We start from the raw sequence: 25,662 nt of genomic DNA on the forward strand, positions 1-25,662 counted from the left end.
TATCTCAAAATCCTTTACAAAAGGAGATAGCTTAATAAATTCTAGCTCAGGGATTTTTGTTTGTGTTTTATGTATGTTACTTTTTTTTCTTCTTTTTCTTTTCATCTGCTTCCATTTTAAGCTTAACTTCTTCAGCTGTAAGGGCTCCCAGTTTCTTACTCTTCGCTTTCTTAACCTTTTCCTTGATGGCGGCCACATCAATTTTAGTTTCAGGAGAAGCTAAATAAAAACAATACATGTAATTCTTTAGATTATACCAAATAAAACAAAGAATACATATATAAGACAATAATTTCAGAGTACTGTTACAATTGAAAGATCATGTTATAAGATATAAAACACTTGCTTAAAGGAAAGTTAGAAATTTCTTCTAATGAGGGGAAAACAAAGTACTTTAGTGAAAATATACACGAAAATGGCATTATACTTTAACTTAACTATTTGAACCAATTACTGGATTCAACTATTAAAATTACATTTTTTCCCTTAAATTGTTTTAAGATTCTTTTTTCCATATTTTGGAACTTGAGTATTCCTTAAAAAACTTAGTTTTCCGAATATTCAATTAATGACTAATAGTATTTCATTTAACAAGATTTTGGTAATAAAGACAATAATCTGAGAGTATCTGGAGGTCCTCCTAACAGAACCCAACCCCATGTATTGAACACAAAAAGTGTGAACAAAACAGAAAAGCAGTGAAAAAAAAACACAACTTTTTTCTTATTAAAGAACAGCACTCAGGACATAAAGAACCACAAGATAAAATGTCATCAAACAACCCAGCAACTTGAGAGCAGACTTAAAGCCTCCACTAGAGTGGAATAGCTACACTTTAATCAGTAATAAACTGAGATTAAACTAGCTATTGAATACCTTCAGAGTACATAACTGACAGATTGGACAGACTAGAAAGTATAATGCTTATGATATTTTTAACTTTTATATAACCAAGGATCTGAATAGTAGACTACAATACTTTTAAAGCTGTTAACACTGATATAAATTAACTAGTACTGTTACATCTGGCTTTGACCAACAGGTCATGTGCAGTGCTGCTGGGTGACCTCCCTCCCCTCACTGTGCCACTGACCACTTTGGAGAGTTACCTTACAGAGGAGTACACGTGTTACTAGTGGAAAAGAAAATAGTGGAAAAGAAAATGCGAAAGAGGAGAAGACGGATCAAAATGAGGCTAGGAATGAGAAGAAAAGGCATCAGCGTGTTTTCTCTGAGTGTCTTTAAAAGCCCCTGAGTAAGAAAGATCGTCCTGCTATTTTGTTGGTGTCTTTTAGCCCAAGTGATGAGAAATCCACGTTAACCGTACAGGAGTCAAATTTTAAGCCACAGATCACACAAGTAAAGAAAGTACAACTTTTGATAAGCTTTTTTTAAAGGGCATGATAGCAGCGCTCAGGGATCTTACTGTTTTATTTTTACAGAAGATTCACTGCTCTGGTTTATATCTTTCACAACAGAGTCCTTCCTCAGCACAGAGGTCAGGAAGGGACTGTCAATCTGGGATACTCTTAAATAAGCGTTAGCTGCTACTAAATTATAAATTATCTCAGTCACCACCGCTTTTCCCTAGGATTTGTGATTAATGAAATGCTAAGAGAATTGATGAAACGCATGGTTATTTCTTAACACTCAAAGAGCTTCAGACAAATCCACTATGGGTTTACTTTTCCTCTAACAGACTTACAGCATACCAAGAGTTGGAAAACAAGCATTTACCTTCCTTAGGTTTCACAACTGGTTTTTCTTTAGGTGGAATAAACGCTTTGTTTCTTTCCTCTTGTCTCCTACTAAGAGCTTCTGCTTGTTTAGCCTACATCATTAATAAAAAAAACTACATTAAAAAATGCTTGTGTAGTTAAATAAGAATTCAAGTATCTATAAACTTTGCAATTAGTGTTGTAAGCTAGACATGGTCTTACCTTTATTGCTTCCATTTTCTGTCTCTTCTTTTGACTTGCCTTCAGAAAGTATTCACCAGTAGCCAATTCTTTATCAATCTGTTGAAATCAGTATTTACAATACATCATAAATAATGCAGATGAGAAGTCAATTCCTAAGAAATTCACAATGACCTTGAGGTAAAGACAGTGGGGTCAAAACTATGATTATAAAAATAGCAACATAAAAAGAAGGAAATGTCCTCTAAGCTGAGGGGAATATATATGCACAAAAGCATGTAGGTAGGAAAGTAGGTGATGTGTTCATGGAATACACAACAGACTGCTTGAGGTGGGGTGGAAGATCAATGATTCAGAAAAGTGTGAGAGGAAACTGGAAAGACAGTTTTGGGGAAGCATGAAGAAACACGAATGACAGGTAAGGGAAGCGGGATATGATTTAGAAATGACTGAAGGTTCCTGAGAAGAGTGAAGAGAGCAAAGTAGCTTTATGAAAGGTACAGAAGAAAGGAGAAGAGAGAAAAGGCTGTTTTTAAAAAAAGGTTGCAGCATACAAAATGAAAAGCAAGAATTGTCAGGATGTGGAGACTAATTAAGTACTAATTTGCAGTAGCAAATTCATTAAGTAGATAGTCAACATATAATTAATTGGTCTACCTAAGGCAATGTTCTATAATACTAAGCTCTCTACAATTACTAACTCACTTAATCCTCATTAACAATTCTTTGAGACAGGAATGATCATTATCCCTATTTTCTGTACAAAGAAACTGAGGCATGGATGGGTTAAATAAATTATGCCCATAATTACATAGCAAGTAAGTGACAGAGTAAGTCAAATGAGACATCGCTGATTGAAGAAGCTTACAGTCATAAAAAAAAACGATAAAACAACTACTTACAGTACAGGGCTATACAAAATATATCAGGTGTTACAGAAGCATGGTTTAGTAACTGGATCATTCGCTTTCCCCCAACTAACACTTTCCTTCTGGCTTCACTTTGTTTTCCAAAATAGACCTCAAGATCCAACACTTCCATTTTTACTATGATCATCATTCCTTTTTTACCTTTGACCTTTCATCAAACCTTCCTGGAAAACTACAAACACAGGGCTATGGGGAAAACAAGATATAGTACACAGAAAGAGATGGGTTTACATGCTAAGCACAAAGAACTCGTAAAAGGGAAGACTTTAACATACAGCCAAGGAAGGGAATAATGAAGCAAGACACCTCAGAAGACAGGTGACGACAGAATTCAAAGAACAGAAAAAGAAAGGATTGATGCAGATGGAAAAAAAAAATTGTGAGATAAGAGGAAGTTGAAAGAGTTCTTGCCTTGTAGTCTCAAATACTTCTAGAAGATGACATTGCATTTTATTTTACTGGAGTAGGATGGTGGCTAAAGAATTAAGAGGACACAGAGCTGCCAGAGAATACTGAAGACCTATCTGAGATTGGAAACGTGAATTTTTAAGGGATGTAATCCAAAGATATGACTTTCTTCAGCTATGTTCAGTAGCCATGTTATGGGAAACAAGTTTTAGGATTGATCCAAGTTTTAGTTTTGTTGGGCAGGTGTGATTGATAGAAGAAAAGGGACTATGAAAGAAAACAGTGATGGGCAAGAGAGAAAAGGAAATTTTAGAAAGGGAGTGATGCCAGAGGACAGCTGACAAAATTAGAGGCATTCCTGTCTTAAAAAAAGGATAGATATTAGACTTAAGATTTCAAATCCAGAGCAATCCTATAGTACATGGTCACATGAATGATGCTAAAGCAGAGTAGAAAGCACTGTGGACTAAATCGTTGAATTTTTTTTAACCATGGAACATTTATAGTGGCTACAGATACACAACTGACACCACCTACCTTGACGGAGTTTACACTCACAGTATGAAGCTTCCACTCCCCACCCCCATACAATTAGTTCAAAATAAGCCTATTCACACTTACCTTCAGTTTCTTATATCTCTACACAACCAAACGTACATACACAGAAATTCCACCCTCAAAGTTTCTGACAAAAATAGATTAAAATGGTTTCCCCCTCATGTAAAGAAATTCAACATTTAATACTGACCTGACTTTCTGGCTGTGGTGGTGGGAATGGTGTATACTCCTTCTTAACAGTTTTCTTCTTTGGTTCCTTGCGTTTATTCACATTTTTGTGCTTGAACTGTGGCAAAAATCTTTCCCAACTCTGTGATCTTAACTCAGAATCTTTCGCCAACTCTCGTTTAATCATTAAGGTCTTCAACCATGGCAATATATGAACAAAGTAAACTTTTAATTTAAAAAAATTTTTTTTTGATGTGGACCATTTTTAAAGTCTTTATTGAATTTGTTACAATATTGCTTCTGTTTTATGCTTTTTGGTTTTTTGGCCACGAGGCATGTGAGATCCTAGCTCCCCGACCAGGGATCGAACCTGCATCCCCTGCATTGGAAGGCAAAGTCTTAACCACTGGACTGCCAGGGAAGTCCCAAACATTTTTAATTTTAGCAGTCATATGTTTCACAACCTAAGACATTATCAACATTGTTCCTATAAATAATAAAATTAAAAGGAACAATTCTTAGTCTCTTCAGTAGGATTAAACCAATTCTGGAAACAAAAAATATATAATCTCAAACATGCATAATTAACCAAGCATCAGAAAACCGTTAGAAATTTAGACAGAATTATTAAAATGAACTGAGATAAAAATAAGACTAACTCAGTTTTTCAACCATTATTTCATTAAAACCTTTAAAATTCAACCTAACAATAGCAGGGAGAGTTCTTAATTAGTGATGTTTCCTACAAGCAGGAAGCTTTCAGTAGCACCCTGAAATATGACGGAAAGAAAAAAAGTTTCTCATGATCAACAAAACGAAATGTTTTCACACTTCCCCTACTCCATCTGAATTTTATAGACACTGAAACATCAGAGGATGCAAACTAGGCATAAGATGCAAGATGAGCTCTTTATCTTTAATGTCCCAATGTAACTCAAAATCGTTTTTTCACCCCAATCTAAGAGTGACTTTTCAACTTCATTAAATTCAAGGATTGTTTAACAAATATCCATCATAAAACAACTCATTATACCATGGTTACATTTCCAAGAACAATCAAGAACTTTATGCATACAGGGATATAACAGACCTCTCTCGAAGAGCCTATAATTTGAGTGTTAAATTCCAAAATAGGTTTTAATGCAATCTCAAATATTCCAGACTTTACTTATAGAAAAAGGCAGAATTCAGGACTTCCCCAGTGGTCCAGTGGTAAAGAATCCACCTTCCAATGCAGGGGACACGGGTTCGATCCCTGGTCAGGGAAGATCCCATATGCCACTGGGCATCCCATATGCCACCGGGTGCCTCAACTAGAGAGCCCATGCGCCCTGGAGCTGGCGGCCACTAGATAGAAAACCCGCACGCCACAACCATAGAGAAGCCCGTGCGCTGCAACAAAGGATCCTGCGTGCTACAATGAAAGATCCTGTGTGCCGCAACGAAGACCCAACACAGCCAAACAAAAATCTTTTTAAATAAATTAATTAATTAAAAAAAGAAAAAGGCAGAATTGTAAAAGATCACATCTTTAAATATAGTATGTGGGCTCAAACCCTAAGAAAACTGGATTGGTACCATCTACTACAAATCCTATGAAGCTTATTTTATTTGTATTGGAAGTGAATCACTACATTACACTGTCCCCTTCAATAGCTTTCAAACTGTACTCCAAAGAGATCTAAACTTCCAAAGAAGTAACTATAGGACTGGGATAGAGTTGAGTGGGCTGAACTCTACCCCAATTTACCCAAAATAGCTCTGCTTTATCTGTTTTGTATATTAGGCTTTCATAAAAGATTTACTTTCAGGAAAGGTTTCTGTAGCTAAAAACAACTTTTTAGTAGTATACAGTGAACACTCACTTTAATGTTATAAATTGGATGAATATTCTTCATAGTGTCTAGGACTACTTTTCGAACCTGAAATTTGCAAAGAAAAATGAATCAGTCATGTATAAAGATTTTAGTGAACTACGTAGACGAGGATTAATATATCACAAAATAGCCTATGAACCAGGCAATGGCTACCAAATTGGATACTGTAGTCCCTTCAACTGTTCTGAGTGGCTTCTAGATCTTTCATAATAGTCAACCTCCCTTGGATACAATGAAGTCTCTCAACTTTACTGATAAAAAGCTATACACAGAATTAACACAACACTCTGGAGCTGTAAAATTTAGGGGGAAGAGGGCTGGATTTAGAGTTAGAATATATGCACTCAAACAGTGGGACTGCCACTTCATATGACAAAGGCACTTAATTTTCCTATTCCAGCTTTTTCATTTGTAATATGGAAATAAAACTACCTTAAGGATCTGTCATAAGAAGTAAATAATATACTTAGACTCTACAAAACTGTGAAATATTCAAAATATTTAAGTTATTATTGCCCCATGAGAAAAAAGCAGATAACTTATGAGAAAGAGGTCCAATAGAATTAAGGTTAAAGGCCCTGGAAAGCAAGTAAGACCTCACTGCCAGATACAGATAACAAAAGCCTCAAAAGGAGTTAATAGAAACAGTATCTGCTCCACAGATTTTCTCATAACATCTGACAAGCTAAAGAAGATGTTCATAAAAACATTAACATTCAAAGAAAATATATCTTAAAGGAAGTTTTCTGAGCCTGACCTCTACTGGCTGAATACATTACTGCAAAGAACAAGATCTGTTCAATTCTCCACTCATTAAAATGCATGTAGGGGCTTCCCTGGTGGCGCAGTGGTTGAGAGTCTGCCTGCCGATGCAGGGGCCACAGGTTCGTGCCCCGGTCCGGGAGGATCCCGCGTGCCGCGGAGCGGCTGGGCCCGTGAGCCATGGCCACTGAGCCTGCGCGTCCAGAGCCTGTGCTCCGCAACGGGAGAGGCCACAACAGTGAGAGACCCGCGTACCGCAAAAAAAAAAAAAAAAAAATGCATGTAATTACTTCGTGTTTCTTATGTTTGCTACAGACTGAGACCTTAAATGCCCACTTAAAATTCGAGTAGAGGGAGTAATGATGTGCAGACCTCCTAACTCAGAAACGGATCTCTCTTCAGTTACCAAAGGTTGGCCATAATATGTTAGGGTCCAGGAAATTACATGAATTCCCTCAAATTACATGAAGAATTTACTAATGGAAAATCAAACAAAGCATATTCTAAAAAATATATATATAAAACAATATATTATGCAATGAACTATTATTTCATTTATTCTCTGTGGAAAATTAACTGAAGAAAATAAATAGTTCTCACCTCTTTTAAGCCACTAAAAGGTCCAATGGCTGAAACCGTGTTTCCCTGTACCATAATGTAACAGTTTGTTAAGAGTTCCAAGGCCTACATCAAAAGAGCAATAAGTTGAAGTTCAGTACACTTAAAAACTAACAAAAGAGGAAGACATACTTTTTCACTAATAAAAAGTACCTTCAACGTAGATCCTTTGGGACCAATAAGCCGTTGTCTTCTTTTTACAAATCTTTCTTTATTTCTTACTAAAGAACCTATTTTAATGATGTCACATGCAACATCATCCTGAAGGATTCGTACTGCCTTTTGGGAAAATAAAAAAGAAAACTCCATCAATATTCTTGACAAGTATATATCTTCTGCAAGCCAAGAAATTTAAGCACAAAATGACAGTTAAGCACAAGAATGAAAACTTTATGGTGCAGGAGGAGACGCAGTGTTATATGTTGTCTCTAATGTTGAGGCAAATAAAGCAAAGTCTCTGTAATTCTTAATTTACCTGTTCAAATGAAACACTCCTTGCTAACAGTTTTATTAGGTCTCTGGCCCTAATGATGATATATGGATCAAATGTCTTCTTTGTTGTACAGACAGTCATGCTGCCCTCGATCAGGTCCAGGGTTGCATTAACATGCTACAATACAAAAAGAGCAAACAAGCAGTTGTCTGAAAATGAATTCAATTTTAGATAATTACAGAGCCGATCCTAACCAAATTAATAATTTGTCTGCCATTAAGCTATCTCAAAATTCATTAACTCTCTCCTTGAAGAAGCTAGAAAGTTAATGTAAATAATTGATTACTTTTAGACGTCAAAGAATATAAAAAACTCAGGCAATTGAAAACATTTATAATTGGCTTTAGAATAATTTATACTTATTGGAATAAAGATTATCTCTAGTTTAAAAAATATATATCAATCAAAATGAGGCTACATTCTAAAATTAAGGTAAAAATGTAAAGCTATATAATTTCCCTACCTTGGCTGGATCCAGCTCTAATCTCTAATCTGCTCCCTAGAGTGAGAATGGACTTTCCCTTTCAAACTTTTTTCTAGCTGGTTTGTATTAGCTAAATACAAAGTAAAAACAAATTATCATAGGTTTAAAAATAAAAGCAGTGATTATGATTACTACAGTGATTAAAACTATGCATTAACTTTCAAATGGAAGAATCAGATTTCAACAAAGCAAATAAAAATGCTGTTTTCTAACTTGTGAGCATAATCTGAAGAATATTTCAATATAGTGAATGACGAACAATTAAACCTAAGGTTAGGTGTCTATAAGTTTACCAAAAAACCCCCAAAATTGAGTCTAATCTCCGATGTAGACAGCTGTAAAACACGCCTGCAGTTTGCTAAACCACCCTCATACCTAATGCACACAAATGACTCTAGAGCAGTGCCACAGCTGAGAAATACATTTTCTATCAATCTAGTGTACATACACAGGTGAACCAAAAGCTTCATTAAATGATACTTATACTTACCACATGTGATACATTGATGTATTTTTTTCTAAAGGCTCATTATATCCACTAAATTGACTTCTTGATTCACTAAGGGGTCTCAATCCAGTTTGAAAAATAAAATCAAATACACTGCTCTAGGGGCACGGCAGAGGAAAGTTAAACAATGCCAGGAGTATGCCTCGGCTCAAACTGTACAGGTTCGTGGCAACCATTATAGTAGCAGACATTCTGAAATTTGGAGTTCACAAGTGAGTTTCAGACCATCTGTGAATCCCCTAAATATTTAAAGGCATGTGAATTTTTCCAAGTAATCTATTATTCACAAAACTAAAAACAAATGAACTGTAAGGATAATTATCTAGTCTGTTTAAAATATCAAAGGAATCAAATTAACCAGCTATGGTAGCACCTTTAAAAAAAAATCCATCAGCACACATTCAGTTACTTAAAAGATATAAGCAAAAACAAAATCTCAAAGAAATACATAAGATATGCATACATGTTCACTCAAGGCTTTCTGTACCAACGGCCAGCACTCTTTCAAGTAAGCCTCTCTATATTTTGGAAACAAAGTTGCAAAACTGCTCTCCTCCAAGAGTCCTCTGGGATTGTCCTCTTTGGAAAAAGCTGGCTCCTTCCAACCATCAGGAACAGTGAGGAGTTCTGATTCATCTACAAAGGGGGAAAAATCTATACATCAGATTTAACTTCTTTTGGACACTTTTTGAACACTTGTATGCATACATTCACAAGCTTCCCAACACTCTCCTCGCATTTCCTTTTCCCCTGCTTTTTATATTATTCAACAGTCCAAGAACGTGCCTCTGTCATTATCACCAAAATACTGTATTAAAATTGTATATATTTCAGTCACCTCAGGAGACAAAGTTCCTTAAGGGCAGGGACTCTTCTTCGATCCACACTTATTGGCATACACCTGGTACATAGTCAACACTTACAAACTTCTACTGCACCACACTATCTTAAGAGTTGAAGATCCAAACACCATTTTGTTTACATTACTATTTTAAATATAAGTAACCTTTCAGACTCAATGAAGTGCAGCCTATGTGTATATATATACGTGCATGTGTGTATATATGTGTATATATGTGTGTATATATGTGTGTGGATCAAAAGCTTGATCCCAGTGTACGCTTTCAGTTAATATTCACTAGTACAGGGTTTTAGGTTTTCCAAAGAGCTTTCACGTGCGTTATTTCTGTATACTCTCACAACTACAAAAGGTAGGAAGAACTGGTATTATTATTCCCATTTTATAAAAGATATTCAGTTCAAAAACTTTAAGTGACTTGTGTAAGGGAATATGAAGCTCAGTCTAGGTCTCCTCTCACTAGAACAAAATGCCTCCTAAGGGCTATAAATTATTTCCCATATCATTTATCAAAACTCCTGGTCCTGAATTTTAAGAACCTCTTAAATCCAACAGCTGTACTTTAATTCAGTACTACTCAAAGATATGATCCATAGGCCTGAAGCACCAGCATAAACTGAGAGTTTGTTAGAAATGCAGTTCTTGGGCTCTATCCAGACCTACTAAATGTGAATCTCTGGGATGAAGTCCAGGAAGTGCAGCGAGTCCCATACAGGATAAACCCAAGGAGAAACATGGCAAGACACATAGTAATCCGATTGGCAAAAATTAAAGACAAAGAAAAACTATTGAAAGCAGCAAGGGAAAAACGACAAATAACATACAAGGGAACTCCCATAAGGTTAACAGCTGATTTCTCAGCAGAAACTCTACAAGCCAGAAGGGAGTGGCATGATATACTTAAAGTGATGAAAGGGAAGAACCTACAACCAAGATTACTCTACCCGGCAGGGATCTCATTCAGATTCAACAGAGAAATCAAAAGCTTTACAGAAAAGGAAAAGCTAAGAGAATTCACCACCACCAAACCAGCTCTACAACAAATGCTAAAGGAACTTCTCCAAGTGGGAAACACAAGAGAAGAAAAGGACCTACAAAAATGAACCCAAAACAATTTAAAAAATGGTCATAGGAACATACATATCGATAATTACCTCAAACATGAATGGATTAAATGCTCCAACCAAAAGACAAAGGCTTGCTAAATGGATACAAAAACAAGACCCATATATATGCTGTCTACAAGAGACCCACTTCAGACCTAGGGACACATACAGGCTTAAAGTGAGGGGATGGAAAAAGATATTCCATGCAAATAGAAATCAAAACAAAGCTGGATTAGCAATACTCATATCAGATAAAATAGACTTTAAAATAAAGAATGTTACAAGAGGCAAGGAAGGACACTACATAACGATTGGAGGATCAATCCAAGAAGAAGATATAACAATTATAAATATATATGCACCCAACATAGGAGCACCTCAATACATAAGGCAACTGCTAACAACTCTAAAATAGGAAATCGACAGTAACACAATACTAGTGGGGGACTTTAACACCTCACACCAATAGACAGATAATCCAAAATAAATAAGGAAAGAGAAGCTTTAAATAACACAGCAGACCAGATAGATTTAATTGATATTTATAGGACATTCCATCCAAAAACAGCAGATTACACTTTCTTCTCAAGTGAGCACGGAACATTCTCCAGGATAGATCACATCTTGGGTCACAAATCAAGCCTTAGTAAATTTAAGAAACTGAAATCATATCAAGCATCTTTTCTGACCACAACGCTATGAGATTAGAAATGAATTACAGGGAAAAAAACGTAAAAAACACAAACACATGGAGGCTAAACAATACATTACTAAATAACCAAGAGATCACTGAAGAAATCAAAGAGGAAATCAAAAAATATCTACAGAAAAATGACAATGAAAACACGACGATCCAAAACCTACGGGATGTAGCAAAAGCAGTTCTAAGAGGGAAGTTTATAGCTATACAAGCTTACCTCAAGAAACAAGAAAAATCTCTAATAATCTAATGTTACACCTAAAGGAACTAGAGAAAGAAGAACAAACAAAACCCAAAGTTAGCAGAAGGAAAGAAATCATAAAGATCAGAGCAGAAATAAATGAAATAGAAACAAAGAAAACAATAGCAAAGATCAATAAAACTAAAAACTGGTTCTTTGAGAAGATAAACAAAATTGATAAACCATTAGCCAGACTCAACAAGAAAAAGAGGGAGAGGACTCAAATCAATAAAATTAGAAAGGAAAAACGAGAAGTTACAACAGACACCGCAGAAATGCAAGGCATCCTAAGAGACTACTACAAGCAACTCTATGCCAATAAAATGGACAACCTGGAAGAAATGGACAAATTCTTAGAAAGGTATAACCTTCCAAGACTGAACCACGAAGAAATAGAAAATATAAACAGACCAATCACAAGTAATGAAATTGAAACTGTGATTAAAAATCTTCCAACAAACAAAAGTCCAGGACCAAATGGCTTCATCACAGGTGAATTGTATCACACATTTAGAGAAGAGCTAACACTTATCCTTCTCAAACTCTTCCAAAAAACTGCAGAGGAAGGAACACTCCCAAACTCATTCTATGAGGCCATCATCACCCTGATACCAAAACCAGACAAAGATACTACAAAAAAAAAAAGAAAATTACAGACCAATATCAGTCATGAATATAGATGCAAAAATCCTCAACAAAATACTAGCAAACAGAATCCAACAACACATTAAAAGGATCATACACCATGATCAAGTGGGATTTATCCCAGGGATGCAAGGATTCTTCAATATATGCAACTCAATCAATGTGATACACCATATGAACAAACTGAAGAATTAAAAACCATATGATCATCTCAATAGATGCAGAAAAAGCTTTTGACAAAATTCAAAACCCATTTATGATAAAAACTCTCCAGAAAGTGGGCATAGAGGGAACCTACCTCAACATAATAAAGGCCATATACGACAAACCCACAGCAAACATCATTCTCAATGGTGAAAAACTGAAAGCATTTCCTCTAAGAGCGGGAAAAAGACAAGGATGTCCACTCTCACCACTATTATTCAACATAGTTTTGGAAGTCCCAGCCACAGCAATCAGAGAAGAAAAAGAAATAAAAGGAATACAAATTGGAAAAGAAGAAGTAAAACTGTCACTGTTTGCAGATGACATGATACTATACATAGAGAATCCTAAAAATGCCACCAGAAAACTACTAGAGCTAATCAATGAATTTGGTAAATTTGCAGGATACAAAATTTTTTTTCCTTGTTTTATTTTTTATTTTGACCCCATTTACTTTTTAAATTAAATTTTCATTTAAGATCATTGTAGATTCACATGAAGTTAAGAAATACAGAGGAGTCCTGTATTGTTCACCCTGTTCTCCCCAATGGTAAAATCTCACATAACTATAGTACAGGATATTGACGTTGACACAATCCTTTGATATTATTCAGATATCACTAGTTTCATGCATGTAATCACCACCACAGTTATGACAAAAAGCAGTTTCACTGCTTTTTCACTGCAAGTACAAGCCATTGGTACTTGAAACAACTTGGATGTATCTTCAGAAAATACATCCAAGTTGTTGCAAGTACCAATGGCTTGTTCTGAAGACACATCCAAGTTGTTGCAAGTACACCTGAAGATACATCCAAGTTGTTGCAAGTACCAATGGCTTGTTCCTTTTTATTGCTGAGTAATATTCCATGGTATGGATGAACCAGTTTGTTTAACAATTTACCCACTGAAGGACATTTGGGTTGTTCTAGTTCTAGGCTATTACAAGTAAAGCTTCTGTGAACATTCACATACAGGTTGCTGTGTGAATATAAGTTTCATCTGTCTGGGATAAATGTCCAAGAATGCAATTGCTGGGTCATATGGTAATTGCACATTTAGTTTTATAGGAATTTGCCAAACGCTTTCCCAGAGTGGTTGTATCATTTTTAAGGTCCTATTAGCAATGTATGAATGATCCAGTTTCTCCACATATTCTCCAGCATTTGCTGTTGTCATTTTTTTTTAATTTTAGTCATTTCAATAGGTATGCAGTGATATCTCTTTGAAGCTTACATGTGCATTTCCCTAATAGCTAATGATGTCAAACATCTATTCATGTGTTTATTTGCCACCTGTACATATTCTTTTTTTTTCCACACACACACTCTGTATTTTATTTTTACAAGAGAAAAATAAACTGACACCAAGCATTGTAAATGGATGACCACAACAAAAGCAACAATGATTGCAATAACCAAACATGAAACACACTCATACTATGTCATAATATTGACATTCAGTCCAGTAATTCTCCACTGTAACAAAACAGGTCCTTTACTTTGCAGTGAAAATTGATTTGTATATTTTTTGCCTCTGAGTTCTTGTGGGATTTTTTTTTATTCAAACAGAAAATTAATGCACAGAAATCTCTTGCATTCTTATACACTAATGATGGAAAATCTGAAAGAGAAATTAAAGAAACCCTCCCATTTATCACTGCAACAAAATGAATAAAATACCTAGGAATAAACGTACCAGGGAGACAAAAGACCTCTATGCAGAAAACTATAAGACACTGATGAAAGAAATTAAAGATGATACCAACAGATGAAGAGATATACCATGTTCTTGGATTGGAAAAATCAATATTGTGAAAATGACTATACTACCCAAAGCAATCTACAGATTCAATGCAATCCCTGTCAAATTACCAATGGCATTTTTTATGGAACTAGAACAACAAATCTTAAAATTTGTATGGAGACACAAAAGACCCCGAATAGGCAAAGCAGTCTTGAGGGAAAAAAACAGAGCTGGAGGAATCAGACTCCCTGACTTCAGACTATACTACAAAGCTACAGTAATCAAGACAATATGGTACTGGCACAAATACAGAAACACAGATCAATGGAACAAGATAGAAAGCTCAGAATTAAACCCACACACCTATGGTCAACTAATCTATGACAAAGGAGGCAAGGATATACAATGGAAAAAAGACAGTCTCTTTAATAAATGGTGCTGGGAAAACTGGACAGCTACATGTAAAAGAAATTGGAACACTCCCTAACACCATACACAAAAGTAAACTCAAAATGGATTAGAGACCTAAATGTAAGACTGGACACTACAAAACTCTTAGAGGAAAACAAAGAAAGAACACTCCTTGACATAAATCACAGCAAGATCTTTTTTGATCCACCTCCTAGAGTAATGGAAATAAAAACAAAAATAAATGGGACCTAATGAAACTTCAAAGCTTTTGCACAGCAAAGGAAACCATAAACAAGATGAAAAGACAACCCCCAGAATGGGAGAAAATATTTACAAATGAATCAACGGACAAAGGATTAATCTCCAAAATATATAAAGAGCTCATGCAGCTCAATATTAAAGAAAGAAACAACCCAATTCAAAAATGGGCAGAATACCTAAATAGACCTTTCTCCAAAGACATACAGATGGCCAAGAAGCACATGAAAAGCTGCTCAACATCACTAATTACTAGAGAAATGCAAATCAAAACTACAATGAGGTATCACCTCACACCAGTTAGAATGGGCATCATCAGAAAATCTACAAACAACAAATGCTGGAGAGGATGTGGAGAAAAGAGAACCCTCTTGCACTGTTGGTGGGAATGTAAACTGATAGAGTCACTATGGAGAACAGTATGGAGGTTCCTTAAAAAACTAAAAATAGAATTACCATATGATCCAGCAATTCCACTACCGGGCATATACCCAGAGAAAACCATAATTCAAAAAGATGCATGCACCCCAATGTTCACTGCAGCACTATTTACAATAGCCAGGTCATGGAAGCAACCAAAATGCCCATCGACAGACAAATGGATAAAGAAGTTGTGGTACATATATTCAATGGGATATTACTCAGCCATAAAAAGGAACAAAATTGGGTCATTTGTTGAGACGTGGATGGATCTAGAGACTATCATACAGAGTAAGTCAGAAAGAGAAAAACAAATATCGTATATTAACGCATGTATGTGGAACCTAGAAAAATGGTACAGATGAACTGGTTTGCAGGGCAGAAGGTGAGACACAGATGTAGAGAACAAACGTATGGACACCAAGGGGGGAAAGCCGCGGGGGGTGGGGATGGTGGTGTGATGAACTGGGCAATTGGGACTGATGTGTATAAAGCTGATTACTAGTAAGAACCTGCTGTATAAAAAATTAAAATTAAATTTAAAAAAACCGAATACTAAACTTACTTTGGGTTATTTGTATGGAAATGTGTTAATATAAATGTTTCAGACATTACATGAAATTCCTAAAATCTTATATGTTCTGGTATAATGTTATAGGTCATAATTCTAGTTATTATTTTAAAATGTATACCTCAGAAATAACTAAATTTCCCTGTCAATTGCATTATTATGAACTTTCATCAAATCTTTAACCGTGGTCATTTTTTAAGTCTTTTGTCACTTACAGACAGTTCTGGGTGTACTCTGATGCTTTTGCAAAAATGTTCCTGTAAAAGGGTTTCATCTTCAAGGAATTCATGGAAAAGACTCTGACAAGTACAGGTTTCTGGTAACTGACTATACTGCTGAACTGAAGGAATAAGCATTTTCAGAACTCTAATAGAAAACTGATGAATTCATAAAAGTGCTAACAAAGACCAAGATGAAAAAAAATTAATTACATGGGACCGAGTGAACTGATGAGGATGATTATAAATTTTGTGACTTTGTTTGAAGAAGAAAAAAGAGACTGTAAAACGTTGTTGTTTAAATTATATTGCTTTTGTGGATTTAAAGTGGGTTTATAATTGTATATTATATTTAGTATAAAAATAGAATGTTAAAAAAAAAAAAGACACATGCACCCCAATGTTCATTGCAGCAACATTTACAATAGCCAGGTCATGGAAGCAACCAAAATGCCCATCGACAGATGAATGGATAAAGATGTGGTACATATATACAATGGAATATTACTCAGCCATAAAAAGGAATGAAATTGGGTCATTTGTTGAGACGTGGATGGATCTAGAGACTGTCATACAGAGTGAAGTAAGTCAGAAAGAGAAAAACAAATATCGTATATTAACGCATATATGTGGAATCCAGAAATATGGTATAGATGATCTTATTTGCAAAGCAAAAATAGAGACACAGATGTAGAGGACAAGCGTATGGACACCAATGGGGGAAAGTGGCGAGGGGTGGGGGTGGGTGTGTGATAGAAAAAGAAAATGAAAACATAAATTAGCCTGTATTCATACAAGGGAACATCATACAGTAGGGAAAAGAATAAATCACAGCTACAAGTATTGCCCTGATTGAATAATAACAACAAAGTTTAGCCTAAGAAGCAAGACACAGAAGAATATCTACAATCCTTTCTCATTCATATAAAATTCAAAAACTGACGAAATTAAAACATTTTGTGCATAGGTGGTCAAGATTATGAAGAAAGGAAACAGAATAATCAACACGATTCAGAATGGTTACTTTAGGGCATGTAGGGGGCTTTGGGGGAATGGTAATGCTCTATTCTACTTAATGTGAGTGTGCTCCTTTTCACCTGTTGGTTTTATTCCTTAAGCTGCATATATACTGTCCTCTCTGCCATACACTTAATTAAAACAACAACGAATCACGTTTAATATCTCCCTTATGCCCATAGAATGAGAGTTCAAGGTTTTTAACACTTCCAGTAAGTCTGGTTGAGCAGGCCCCGGGCTATTTCTCTGGCCTCTCTTTCTGTCAGTCATACAGAAGTTAATGGAGAAAACAAGATTGCAAAGCAAGAGAGCAATTAACGCAGTTGAAAGAACAGGAATTGTGTTGGCAATACTTCAGCAACCCGATAAACAAGAACAATAATAAACGTTCCAAAATTTCTTCACTGGCTGACAAACTAGCACTAAAAACACGCCTGGTATCTCCTTCTATCACTATGTCTGTCTCAGTCCTTCATTATCAATCACTCGTTCACTCATATGCATAACGACCTCCTACTCCCACCTCATCCCACCCCTCACTCTGCCAACGATTTCCAGACACCGCCGCGAGTTTAAGGTCCCGAAGCGCCTTCCTCATTCTTTTACAGAAGACGCATCCAGCAAGACCCCTACTTTGGGGGCTTCCAGCAAAAGCAATTAGTTAGGAACACGCGCCGGCGCCATAGAGGCCAGTAGTTCCTGCGAGTCCGGCCAACAACCCCAACCTTCAGCAATTACAGGTACTTAACTTCAAGGCGGCGTTACACGTTCCCAGCCAGCGAAAGGAAAAAACTCCAACTCAAAGCCCCCAAACCCCAGTCTTTGGTTTTCAAACAACCTTACCTCGGCTCTCCGGCTTCGGCTTCTGGCTACGAAATTCACTTTTCCTAGACGCTGTAGCTTGCCCGTCCTGCTTGGAGGACGCCATCTTCAAACTGCTTCCGGTGCTACCGGAAGTGAACCCTTCCTTAAATCCTACCGGCTAAAATCCCCGTGCTCAAAGTGAGTTCCGCAAAACTCAGACGAGATCTGCGCAGTCTCCGTGTGTGCTTAAGCTAGAGCCCGCGTATTTGCATACACTACTACGCTTCTCCCGCGGAGCCAATGGCGAGCCGGAGACTTCTCTTCCCGGACGCTGCACCTACGGAGTTTCAAAGCATGCTGGGAATTGTAGTTTAGCACTGGGGGTGAGTCGGAGACGGTTTTATCTATCATTTTCTCTTGGCCTCAGGGTCTAACGCGGAACGCATTTAGCCTCAGTGCAACCTGAATCGTACTGATATCACTCGTTCACTCATTCGATAAATATTTATATGATCGACCAATATGTGCTAGGCGTTGGGAAGTGGTACAGATATGAGAATATACGGTCCATGATGGCAAGAAGCGACAGTAATAACTACCATTTATTGTGAGACTGCTTTGTGCCGGGCACTTTATTTGCATTATTTCTAATCCTTAAAACAAAAACAAAGTTAAAACCTCTCTAAGGTTGATTTTTTTTTGGAAAGTAAGCTTTCAAAGTCATTGCTTCTGATGGTTACTTTCTTGGATCGTGGCATTTCTCTAAGCCAGAGGTGTAGTAACTAAGCGACCCTTCTGAAGTTTTTCACCTAGCCTAACATTTCCCCAAATGACTAACTCCTGTGTATCCCAACACTGCATATATAGCTGACGTCAAGATGTGAGGTTCATCTCTACTACAAATCTTTATACTTCTCGGAACCTAAAAGTTCTTACACACGATAAAGGTAAGACTTATTTTGATGAATGGTCTTATTGCTTGCCGTTTTAAAATTTTTCTGCAGCACAAATAGGGAAAGTGTTTGATAGGTTGAATTTCTTGCATTAGTGAAATGGGGAACGTTTATCTGAAAATCACCCTCTTGTGTCTTCTATAAAAGATTTTCTTTTATAAGATACATGAATAAAATAAACAATTACTTAGGGACAGAAAATCACAAGACACATAATTATGTAAAGGTTTTTGCTTTTATCCTGTGTGTCTTCTAAATGACAGGCAGTGATTTCATCCCTATATTCTTAGCAATTTGCTAAAATTAAAAAAAAATTTTTTTAAAAAGGACAAATCCCTAAAACCTAAAATAGAACAAATAATAGCAGGTGAAAGTTATAAAGTGAGAAGCAACAGCTTCAGTGTTCCCAGAAACCCTATGAGGCAGGTTTTTGGTATCCTTATTTTAAGGAACTCAGTCACTAGTAAGTGGAGAGCTAGACTTCAGGTCCAAGCAGTTTGACCTTTAATAGCTCCAGAAAGGCTACTATACCAAAAGGATTAGTTGTCACAAATATGTTAGCAGGAGGGCTCGGTTTTCTGCCTCATAGCTTTTGGACTTGAGCTGCAGTATTGACTCCCCTGGGTCTCCAGCCTGCTGGCCCACCCTGCCAAAAGCCCACATTTTGGACTGTCCATGCCTCCATAATCACCTAAGTAATTCTATATTCTGTGTCTCTGGAGAACCCTGACAAATATAGAAGTTTATAGTAGAGCAAATCCAAATGGCTGATGAACATGACACTCTACCTCACTGTCAGAAAAGCCCAGAGACATAACAATAAAATATCACTTCTCACCCACTACATTGGTAAAAAACACATACCTATATATATAAAATATTTTTTAAATGATAATCTGCTGAAGGAAAGAGGACTCTCATATACTGTTGGTAGAAAGGTAAACTGTTAGTGCCTTTTTGCAAAGCAACTATCAATATAAAGTATACAGGTAATGTTCCACAGTAATTCCACTCCTGGGAAACTGTCAACTAGAAATAAAGCACCATTCCATTAGGATGTATGTACAATGGTGTTGATTACTGCCTTGTATAGAACTAGTTCTGTGAAAGGTACTTTGGAGCCATACTGACTAGTTTGCCATCTACTAGCTATACAGCCTTGGGAAAGTTTCTTATCCACTCCTGTTCAGTTTCCTGCAATGGAGAGAATAACCTTAATTCAGTGACTTTATACACGTAAAGTGATTACAAAAAAATGCTTTGCATGTGGTACACACTCAGTAGGTGTTAGCTATTATTTCTTTACTGTGGCAAAAAAGTAAAATCATCTTGACTATCAATTAGGGATATAGTTAAATAAATTGGTGTTGCCTTCATAACTGTGAGATATTATGTAGCCATTCATAAGAATTAATTAAATCTATATGGAGAGATTACCTAGAGGCATTGAGGGATAAAAGCCAGATACAGAAAGATGGGATAATTATATATAGAGAGAATAATTATAATAATTATATATACATGTATATAATTATCCCACTTTTATGAAGCAAACCATTCATTCATTTAACAAATATTTATTGAGCATCTATAATGCCGCAGACACTGTTTTAAATACTTGGTTCTGTTCTATGTTCTGGACATAATAATAATTATGTGTGTGTATGTGATTATACAATGAACAAAGATTTGGAAGGATACACATTAAGCTTTCAAGGCTACCTTAAGGATGAAGGTGATTAGAAAAGAAAAAGGAACTAGGCAAAAAGACTAAAAAAACTAGACGTCCATGATAAAACAGGAGGCATATGAATCTATTTATGTAAAACTGTCCATATGTGTGTGTGCTCCTGTGTGCTCATAAGGAAGTCTATGAAAAAACGGTCACCAAAATGTTGACTATGTTACCTCTCCATATAGAGACATTTCAAAGGATGGCAATTTAAATAGCAGTACAATGTAAATCAGTCACAATTTACATCATTTTATTTTAACTTCCTTGGAAATCTGAATATAAATATGTACTCAGATCTGCAAGGTTATTTCCAGAAATTGCACAAACAACACTAAAAGGGGAAAGCAAAATCGCTGCCTCTAGAGTTTCTTGGCACAAATCAGGCTAGGAAGGTCTCTCCGGCAGGCAGACCCATTTTGGTTTTGACTTCTCCCCTCCTTGGACTGTTAAGCAACCTAGACCCACATACAGCTATCTTCCTATAGATCATACCTTTCACCAGTTCTTACCCTGCTTATTCATTTTCCCATGAAAAGCAAATTGGCTTCACAACTCTCCTTTGGAATTAGAGACCTTAATTCCCACAAAATTAACCCAGAGGGTAATGGGCAGAGAAGTCAGGATGTGTGGCTTAATGTCAGGGGTGTGCATTTATTTCTTACTTTAAAAAGCAAAAAAAAGTAGGCAAATAAGTGTGATTTGTTTTCCATTTAACATTTCTATACTCACTTATCAGAGACAAAAATATTTTTTCACAGTAATCTATTGTGGGGTGGTGTTTTTTTTGCTAATTTTTAAAAAATAAGCAATCAAGAAAGGGTTTCTAAAATACAAAGCTTTGACACATTTTTATTTTCTAACATGGATAAGCTGCTTTCTATTCCAGTCAACCTCACAGACAGGTTTAAAATCTTCAATCAACATTTATCCATCAACATGAAAAACAATAGTTTAATAACTGTGGCTGTAAAATAAGGCCTCTTGTAACTCCAAGTGATTGCATATTAAAAAGGGACCTCATGATAACAGTTGAAAAGAAAAAAACACAGTAAAGCAGCCCGGCTGTAAACTAATCATGTTATTACCCTATCTTTTAAAAAGTAATGTCAATAAAAGTGAAGTATTCTGCATGAAAACCTAGGAAACCTGGGAATCCAGGAGAGAGACCAAATTAGAGAAACATATTCATCCAGTCTTGGAATGTTTTCTGCTGTGCAGCAGAATGTTTCATGTGTCAGGGTGCTGGGAAATATTTTCAGGATTTCCACCTCTTCCTGCAAGGCCATGTTTAGCAAACTCTCTGCATAAGGAGTTGTGGTGTATTGCCTGGGCTGCTAACCAGCTGTTGCATCTTGAGTAGGCACTCACTCAACCTCTGTTTCTTCCGTTGTGAAATGAAGGAGTTGAGTTAGATTACTGTTTCTCAAACCTTAGCCAACATCAGAATCACATGGAGGGGTGACCCCACTCCAAGTTTATAGTTCACCAGGTCCAAGAATTTGCAGCCCTGACAACAATTACACAACCCCCAAATGTCAATAAGGCAAACGTTGAAACACTCGGGTCTACAGGTGTTCTTAATTTCTATGATTCTACCTCAAAGGGCCAGTTAGGGTTTTATGCTCCTAATCAGGCACACAATGAAAACCAAGTTATTTTCCACTCTTTTTACCTACCTAGGGCAGAGCTTGCCTGGTGTCAAAAGCCAGAGTCTCCAGATGGCTGTTCATTACTATGCTGGGATCCTCCATAGACAATCCTGCTCCATTTCCCTCAACTCTGCCCCTGTCCTTCTGGGATTCTGTTGTCTTATTACCCAAATGAACAATGGGACTTGTACATACAGTAGATGCTTGGGGTCTAAACCACTCATTACTGCTTGAGTATTAGTCTCTCCAGGCCCCAGCCCCACAAAACATCAATATTTCACTGGGAATCCAATCTAGCCTCTCCAACTGTTTCCAGGGCAATCTTCCTTCTTTCTCTTCCAGATTGTTCTTGTTGATAAGGACAGCTTTTGATTTAATGTTCAGTTATAATATTCTCCCTAAAGGAAAGCTGGAACACATTTCATGATATGAGGTTCCACCATAGCAACAGAAGGCTTTTTAATGCATGCATGAATATTCAAGATCTAATCAGTAGCATGTGAATGAATTGATACTGCTGAGAATTATTATTCTATGCAGATAGAACAAGCAAACTACAATCTTTTATTTGTTTACATGACACTGGGGGGATATTTGAACTTTTCTAGGATGCAATTTCTAGTCATTTGTTAAATCTATATGCCTCTTCCATCCTTCAGATAGTGGAAAGTACAGATGGCCCACAATGAAATGAACTTTTAGATGAAGTATTTTAAACATTTAATGGGTTTTTATTTAAACAGGTAATTTCATGGTGTTAATAAGATGGTGACATTGCTTCTTCATTCTTTCAAATTCTCTAATTAAAAAGTCTAGCTACCTGACACACTTAGAGTCATGGAAACTCAGACTTTAACACTATATTTTGCCTTTGATCATCTATCAGAGATATAACCTCTTTTGGTTTACCAGTCCCTTTACTAATGTGATGAAATCTATAAACCCTTTCCCCAGAAAGCACATATATTTGGGTACACATAACATTTCACCACAATTTGATGGGATGTTCACACATTCTTCATAGAACCCCCAGAGGATCAGGTTATTGAGTTAAGGACCCTTGCCTTAAAGCAGCATGGGAGGAGTGTCTCAGAAGCCTGGATCAGATCTTATGCACGCTCCAGTTCCCTGCTCTTAGAGCTCCCCAGGAGAGGCAGGGGGTTGGAGGGGCTCCTTTACCTTAAATAGGCACATACCTTCTACAGTTAGAATTTTAGGATGCTTTAGTACTTGCATATAGGTATGTGCAAGTTTCCTTTGACTGCAGGTCATAGAAACTCAAAGTAACAAGTGAAAAAGAGGATTTATTGTCCTACATACCTGGGAACTGGATCTAGGACTTCAACAATGTCATGGAGACATTCATGCTTTTTCTCAATCATGATCTTGAGACCTCTCTCTCCCTCCCTCCCTCCTTCCCTCCCTTATCTTTTGGCTCTGCTTCTTCTCTGTTGTCTTTATTCTGAAGCAAAAAATGTCTACCAGCAGCTCCAGGATTAAATTCTCAACCAAAGAGGAGTTTCTTTCTTTCTAAGAGTTCCATAAAAAGTCCCAGGAAGACTCTCAGTTACCAGTCCCAGATCACATGCTGCAGCCAGCGGTGGATCATAAACCATGTGGGCTGGGAACAGGAAGGAATGATCACTAAGGGGAGATTGAGAGCTGCTGCTAAAGGAAGGGGAATGGATGCTGGCCAGAGGGGCAAACACACAATGTGTACTACCATACGGAGAGCAAGTTACCAAGGGATTAATAAAATGTCAGGCTTTAGCCATCATCTTCCCTCATTCTCCTGTCACCATTTCATTAAAATAAGCCACACACTTAAAGAATGACTTAGACTCAGTCACAATATAGGTGGAGGAATTATTTGCTAAAATTTTATTGGGGGAGGAGGATAATAATTCTCTATATTTGCTGTGAGGTTTTAAAAATGCATTGATTGGTCTAATAAGTTGATTAATATTTCTCCAGGTACATGTGGTGATACTGAAAGGTTGATCTCCTGAAGTTGTGGTGACTTGGTGTAAACTTCTATAAAAGGATTATTCTCCCATGTAGCATATTTCCCTATGGTAAATGACTATATTTTTTTCTTTTAATTTTGAAAAAAAAGAAAAAAAAAGGAAAATGCAAGGAACAATGCAGTTGTCGTCCAAGACCCCTCTACCTATAATTAATAAATGTTATTATTTTGTCATTTTTGCTCCAGATTTACATAAATGTTTATACAATAAAATCTTACATAAATGCAAAATGAAGTCACTCTCTCCACAGTCCTATTTCTCTATTTTCTAGAAGCAATAACTATATAATTTGATTTTTTTAAGAAACTATTTCAGACTTAAAAAAAGCAGATAGGCTAATATAACAGATGCTTTGTAGTCATAATTAAACTTAAGACATAAAATATTGCCAGTTAAGGTCCCTGTGTATACACTTCCCTAATCTCATTCCTCCCCCTTTCCACCACAGGTGACCACTACACTGAGTTTGGTGTTTATCACTTCCATGACTATTTTTGTTTCTATGGCTACTACTGCTACTACACATACACATATACACACACACACACACAAACAATTTTTAATCAAGATAAAGTAGACTTTAAATATTTTATATATGACATTTATATATTATACATTAATAAATTTATATTTAATTATATAATCATATAAGTATTTTATATTAGTTATAGGTATATAAAGTATCTACATATACAAAGTTCTACGCATATAAATGCTGTATGTACTTGTACAACTTGCTGTTTTAGTGGAATAGTTTGTTCTGAGATTTACTTATGTTGAAGCTATGTAATTCTAGTACATTCACCCATGGTATGTTACATTTGAAATTAATCTGTAAAAGACATTGCAGCTTCTGGCTTTCTCTTTCTCTCTCTCTCTCTCTCTCTCTCTCTCTCTCTCTCTCTCTCTCTCGTGCTCTCCCTGGGGAAGCCAGCTGCTGTATCTTCAGCAGCCCCGTGGACAGACCCACATGGTAAGGAGCTGATGCCTCCAGCCATCAGCCTCCTGAAAGGCACTGGAAGCACATCTTGTAGTGTAGGCAAGCTCTCCAGTGACTGCAGCCTCCTGAGAGACCCTGAGCCAGAAGCACCCAACTAAGCTGCTCACGAATTCCTGACCCTCAAAGAAACTGTATAAATATTGTTTCCAGCTGCTAATTTGGTGGGGGGGGGATTTTTACATGACATAACTAGAACGATATTGAAGCAAATCTAAGCATTCATCAAAACACCACATTTTGATGGAGTGCAGACGTGAAACTTTTTCTCAGGAGGAATAATTTTCCTTGATTCTTACCACTAGAGGGCAAAATAGTCACAAATGATGGCTTGAGGAAAGAATTGAAAGGCTTTTTCTCTTTCCATGGAACTACAG

General features: G+C 36.6%; 1 protein-coding gene across 2 annotated transcripts; it reads right to left on the reverse strand.

Annotated features, from left to right (window-relative positions):
• Positions 1-65: 65 nt before the first annotated feature.
• On the reverse strand, positions 66-18,075 carry KRR1 (KRR1 small subunit processome component homolog). 2 transcript variants are annotated; one of them, XM_029205270.1, is made up of 10 exons: positions 17,964-18,075; positions 9,188-9,360; positions 7,715-7,849; positions 7,393-7,518; positions 7,222-7,305; positions 5,848-5,904; positions 4,005-4,175; positions 1,941-2,018; positions 1,738-1,831; positions 66-219 (listed from the first exon to the last, which is right to left on the reverse strand). In XM_029205270.1, exons 1-10 carry the CDS (start codon positions 18,046-18,048, stop codon positions 77-79), a joined length of 1,146 nt encoding a protein of 381 aa, XP_029061103.1. In that variant the 5' UTR covers positions 18,049-18,075; the 3' UTR covers positions 66-76. The 2 variants fall into 2 exon arrangements, with proteins under 2 accessions (XP_029061103.1, XP_029061104.1); XM_029205271.1 differs by lacking the exon at positions 5,848-5,904 and having other exon boundaries at positions 17,964-18,049.
• Between the last annotated feature and the right edge of the window lie 7,587 nt (positions 18,076-25,662).

The sequence above is a fragment of the Monodon monoceros genome, unplaced genomic scaffold, assembly GCF_005190385.1.
Source record: "Monodon monoceros isolate NGI ecotype Baffin Bay Population unplaced genomic scaffold, NGI_Narwhal_1 Super_Scaffold_6, whole genome shotgun sequence".
In the NCBI taxonomy this organism is placed as follows: domain Eukaryota; kingdom Metazoa; phylum Chordata; class Mammalia; order Artiodactyla; family Monodontidae; genus Monodon; species Monodon monoceros.

What these genes read in the sequence shown, in the direction of transcription:
- KRR1 (XM_029205270.1), bottom strand. Translation starts at nt 18,048, where the DNA reads ATGGCGTCCTCCAAGCAGGACGGGCAAGCTACAGCGTCTAGGAAAAGT. An exon ending in CTTTTAGTGGCTTAAAAGAG is followed by an intron (nt 5,905 to 7,221) that starts GTGAGAACTATT and finishes TGCAAATTTCAG; the next exon opens with GTTCGAAAAGTAGTCCTAGA. An exon ending in ATCCAATTTATAACATTAAA is followed by an intron (nt 4,176 to 5,847) that starts GTGAGTGTTCAC and finishes CCATGGTTGAAG; the next exon opens with ACCTTAATGATTAAACGAGA.